At 32.1% G+C, this 6,000-nt stretch overlaps 1 protein-coding gene across 1 annotated transcript; it reads left to right on the plus strand.

The window, feature by feature from the left end:
* Window positions 1-2,570: 2,570 nt before the first annotated feature.
* Window positions 2,571-6,000, plus strand: LOC142641115 (cytochrome P450 704C1-like). The gene is made up of 5 exons (XM_075815503.1): window positions 2,571-3,192; window positions 3,774-4,058; window positions 4,246-4,584; window positions 5,266-5,466; window positions 5,554-6,000. Exons 1-5 carry the CDS (start codon window positions 2,671-2,673, stop codon window positions 5,740-5,742), a joined length of 1,536 nt encoding a protein of 511 aa, XP_075671618.1. The 5' UTR covers window positions 2,571-2,670; the 3' UTR covers window positions 5,743-6,000.

Raw genomic sequence — 6,000 nt, forward strand, 5'->3', positions numbered from 1 at the left:
TAGGAATTTAAAATACTAACAACTTTTGTCATTATTGTGGTCCACTTTGGTCCATTTTGGTAAATTTTGGACTAATTGAGCCTTAAATTATATCTTTTTGTAGGTTGCCTTTTAAGTTTTGTCTTAAGAGGCATCAAGCATGTGTTTGGTTTTATCACCCACCATTTTATTTTTCTAATTATTTAATCTTTTTTTACCAAACCCCTCTCACGTAATATCTCATTTCTCACCTACAACCCCTTCTTTTTTATTATCGTTTTTTGGTCTTATACTTGTCTTAGGCATGTGATGTGGATCAGAAAAAGAAAAAGGATATTAATAGAGGTGGGATGTAACTGGCAAGAGGCATTAGGCATGTGTTTCGTTTTATCACCCACCATTTTAATTTTTCTAATTATTTAATCTTTTTCTAACAAACCCCTCTCACGTAATATCTTATTTCTCACCTACTACCCCTTCTTTTTTATTATCTTTTTTTGGTCTTATACTTTTATCTTTGTTCAATTTTTTTTTTATAATAAACTTATAAGCTTAAAAAGTTTAATTGCTTCACAAATTAACTTTTACCAAATAATTAAAGTTATAAATATGCAAATAATACTTATTTCTTTATTTTTAAAATATGTACAAATAATATATATATTTTTTAAATAGCGTTAAACTCGAAACGGTACACCGGTATTAACCGGTACCGAAATATATCGTTCCGCTGGTCAAACCGGTACAGCCTCCGGTACGAGATTGAATCCCTTGGTATGATTATATATCCTATGCTTGATGAGTCTAAGCTGTTGGAAATAAAGGAGAGATAATACCTGAATTTTCCTTGAAAATTACACAATTTGATTTTACCAAAAAGATGTGGCAGAGATGAGGCCTGGACCAAGTCACTATCTTAAGACAAATCGTGTTATCTATGGTATATCTGATGTAGTTAGACAAATAGTTTCTGCGCGTTTTCCCCAGGATACAACAACCCAGTTACCTTTGCTGATTATCCTTGCGAGCCTACACTGCTTGTAGGATATAAGCTCTCTATAGTACTTTATTTTCCCAGAATATTTTGTAAAAGATAAAATATTTTTGTGAGTGGTAAGAAGCAATAGATGGTAAGTGTTTAGGACAATAAAAAGTTGTTTTTGAAAAGTTTGCAGCTTTGTAATTCAAAAATAAAAATATGTGTGTCTAAACTTTTATTTCTTTCCATATATATTGAGCCAACATGTTGCTTGTCCTTAGCCAAAAAATAAAAACGTTTGCTATTTTTAAAACTTTAAATGGTCATAAAATTATTGAAATCAATGTGTGATCAATAGCTTTCTTTTTATATATATATATATATATATATATAAACTGGTCAAAACCCTTTGCCAAAGTATATACATTGAGGTGAGGTAAGTTAATAGACAAAATCAAGTTTGTCTTTTAGTGTCATAATGCCATTAAAAACAAAATAACAGCCCCTAACGCGGTTGTCCTTTAGATATCAAATAAAACTTTCCTTTGAAACTTTGACTATACACAATAATTACAATCAAGAATAGAAAGCAATATATAATATTATAACCCATCAACGGTAAATTATATAAATATATAGTTGTACAATATCTAATACTTTCTATCTATAACGTTACTATTAAATATATTAAAAGAAACGTTTTAAAGCAAAAATTTACAAAGGAAAGCATACTAAAAGTTGATAATATATGGTATTAAAATTCACATTAATTTTCAGAGATTTCCTAATTAAAACCATTGACAAAAGCTATTCAAATTTTGAATTATATTTGAATTTCAAAATTTAGCAATCAACGTATCTGACATTAAGGAATAATTGATTTCCTCAATTCACATAAATGAATATTAGAATAAATATGATATTTTTTATAAAAATATCCAACATAAGCTTACCATTATAAATGAAGAAATGGACGAATTATCAAGGCACACTCATTATCATAGCAGTAACAATTCTAAAGTACCACCGTGTACCCTTGGTGCAATGGTCACTCCACAAGTATAAATACTTGTGAGGTGTGGAGGCAAGGGCCGGGGTTCAAGTCTCCAGGAGGGAGCTTCACACACATATACACTTAGATTAGGCTAGAGTAAAAATTCTATCTTGTATAAAAAAATTAAAAAAAAAAAAAATCTAAAGTGGATTTGTATTCTTGTTGTTCCTCTCTCTAGTTCACACTTCACAACTATAATCAATTGGTGAGTGAAGGTGAGGAAGGGACGCGTGTTTTTATATCATTATAAAGATATTAGGTATATAATAATGTGACAATAATAACTAAATTGTTTAGTATTCTCCTATTTTTTGATGTATGTGTTAAAAATACTTAGTATTCTAAAAAAAAAAATTAGTATATTACATATGCTTCTTTCATTACCTTATATGACAGAGAGAAGGTTGCACAAAACTCTCACATTATAAAATAGTGACAATTTTTTTTTTTTTAAATAACTTTCACAATTTGTTAAGGTTATAAAATTAAAAACTATAAAATATGATTGAACCAATTTCTTGTCCACATAAGTCTATCGTTAGAAAATGTATCCAATGAATTGTGATCATCGTCCTTTTCACACATTATGAGATAAAAGTATGTTATTTATCCTTTTTGTCAAAACTCACAACTCACAAGTAAAACAAGCAGAGAGACTATGGATATCCTCACCATCATCTTGACCTTCATAGCCTTCTCACTATTCCTTCTCTTCCTAAACATCTCTATTATCGCACTCAAAGTTTTCATCGGACAATCAATCAAGAACCCAAACTACCCACCTGTAGGTGGCACTGTCTTCCACGAGCTCTTCTACTACAGAAAACTCTGTGATTACCATACCCATACGGCAAAGAAACACCAAACCTTTCGACTCCTTGGTCTGGGAGAAAGCGTGACTTACACGACAGATATACGAAACATCGAGTATATCTTAAAAACCAATTTCGATAAGTATAGTAAAGGAAAGCATAATCAGGATATTGTGGAAGATCTTTTTGGGCAGGGGATATTTGCTGTGGACGGTGACAAGTGGCGGCAGCAGAGGAAGCTTGCGAGCTTTGAGTTCTCCACAAGAGTGCTTAGAGATTATAGCTTTGCTGTGTTTAGGAGAAATGCTACTAAGCTGGTTAGAGTTGTTCACAAGTTATCAAATGATGGTCAGGCTTTTGATATGCAAGTAAGTAACTAACCTTTAAAGCATGTCTTGCGTCCTAGGTTTCTATTCCTGAAAAATAATATTTCAGTCTAACTTTTTTTTTTCTCTGAATAAATTATGAACATGTTATTTTAATTAATATTACTATGTGCTAGGGAAGAGACAAATTTGTGATGCAATTGGAGTTTGATATGATAGTAGAAAAGAAATCGGTTGATTTAGATGAAAGTCTAAATATAGAAATGATAAATTTTTTCTATGGAAGAAATTTATGAATAAATTTTAATTTTTAATGATATGTAGATATAAAATTGTTAATTGTAAGATGTTAAATTAAGTCTATTACGTACATCACATACGATTTATTAAAGCAAATTCATATAAAACAGTTTGTATTAGCAATTGTTCTACAAATCACCTAAATACATGCTTAATGGTTTTGAGAAGAAAGAGTGCTGAATTTTACTAATTATGAAATTTACTAGCAAAGATAAATGAGCAAGACAAGAAACAAGCGCATAGTGTGTGCTGTCATCACTTGATTTTACTATAGAAGAGCAAAATAATTACACAGTGAGATATTTTTCCTTCTAAATTTGTAGGACATACTAATGAGATGCACTTTGGATTCAATTTTCAAAGTTGGGTTTGGGGTAGAATTGAATTGCTTGGAGGGGTCAAGCAAGGAAGGAACTGCATTCATGAAGGCATTTGATGATTCAAATGCCTTAGTCTATTGGCGCTTTGTTGATCCATTCTGGAAGTTGAAGAGGTTTCTTAATATTGGCTCTGAAGCTGCCCTTAAGAAGAAAATCAAAATCCTTGATGCTTTTGTGCATGGAGTAATTAGGACCAAGAGGGAACTGCTAGAAGTGAAACAAGATTGCGTAAGTTTTAAATTTGTGCAAATTGACAATGCCTATTTGGGGAAACCCAGGATGTATTTGACTATTTGTAACTTCCAATGCTATCTATCTTTTAAAGGACTTTGGTACAATGAGATGTACCACTTGTTTTGATAATCTAGACTATTGGTTTAGTTGAAGCTTGATGATTTTATTTAATGATTTCCAGAATGACAAGGAGGATATACTTTCAAGGTTTTTGGTGGAGAGCAAAAGGAATCCATACAAAATGAATGATCAATATCTAAGGGACATAATTTTGAATTTTATAATCGCAGGCAAAGATACAAGTGCAAGCACTCTCTCATGGTTCCTCTATATGCTCTGCAAGAACCCTCTAATACAGGAAAAAGTTGCGCAAGAAGTGGAGGACATCACTGGTAGTCAAGACAATGGAGCTAACCTTGATGATTTCATGGCAAATATAACTAATGCAACACTAGATCAAATGCATTATCTTCATGCGGCATTGACTGAGACCTTGAGGCTATACCCTGCGGTTCCATTCGTAACTAACTTAGAAACTTTATTCATTTTCAGTTTTGACACTAGTTTTACCATCTGCTACAACTTGCTTTAATGCTAATAAAAGTAGTGTCAAGAATAGAATTATGTGAAAGTGAGGTTAGTGTAGTTACAGCTTATCACATGAATAGATGTGAAAAAGATTGTGAACAACAGTATCCTTAGCATTATTCATTTATTAATAAATAATTATGGATCTCTTTAATGAGTTTAAATTCAAAAAAGATGTGGTGTAAAACCCAAGTTTAACGCCCTCCAATTTCAAAATACCACATCATCTTATCACATATTAAAGAATAAACACAATTACACTCAATCAATTCTAATACCTATATGAAAATCCGACCAAATTAAAGGTTTATTAAGATGTTATTCGGTGTCGTAGGATGTATTGATATTAAGTAAAAAGCTAATGTGGCAATCTCTTATTGGATGGTGTAAAATATGAGTTTTACACTCCATCCTTACTAAATTTAGACTCTTCTTTGATAGGTTCTAATTTACTTTCTAATTATATTTTACCTTTCCTTTCCTTTTTTCCCCTACTTAGTCATCAGCTCTAACAGTGCACTTTATCATAATTATACGTTTTTCTTTTCTTGCTAAGCCCATGATGATAATATTTTTGATAGATTTTAATGTGATCCATTTGGTGTACTTCAAGGATGGGAGGTGTGCAAACATTAATGACATTCTTCCTGACGGGTATAGAGTGAAGAAAGGGAATGGGGTATACTACATGGCTTATGCCATGGGCAGGATGCCTTATATTTGGGGAGAAGATGCAGAGGAATTTCGTCCCGAAAGATGGCTAAAGAATGGAATCTTTCAATCTGAATCACCATTCAAATTTACAGCATTTCATGTTTGTATCATCATTTAATCGAGTGCTTACCACATGTAAATATATCTTTCATTTCTAATATTTTTTCACTTGTGATAATATATGCAGGCCGGACCACAAATTTGTCTAGGGAAAGACTTTGCTTACATGCAGATGAAAATAGTCTCAATTGCTCTTCTCCACTTCTTCCGATTTAAACTAGCTGATGATACAAAAAATGTGACTTACAAGACAATGTTCACACTTCATATTGATGGAGGCCTCCATCTTTGTGCAACTTTTAGGACACCGCCATAAAATCTAATGGAGGCGCTTGGATTGATTTAGAGGTGATCAGTGATTGAAAATTTTAGCTTTTCAGTGCTTTCTTCTTGGTTTTAGTTTGTCTCTTATTTCGTGTGTTACTTTGAGTGGATTGTGTATCTTCCTGTTGTTGAGACGTCTTAGTCTAGTGTTCTTGTGAACAGTTGTTTGCTGCTGGTTGTATTTGTTGCCCTACTGTTGCAAGATGTTTTCTTTGGTTTGAATAAAGCTCTGGGTTTATCAGAAAAAAAA

The sequence above is a fragment of the Castanea sativa genome, chromosome 6 (assembly GCF_040712315.1).
Source record: "Castanea sativa cultivar Marrone di Chiusa Pesio chromosome 6, ASM4071231v1".
Taxonomy (NCBI): domain Eukaryota; kingdom Viridiplantae; phylum Streptophyta; class Magnoliopsida; order Fagales; family Fagaceae; genus Castanea; species Castanea sativa.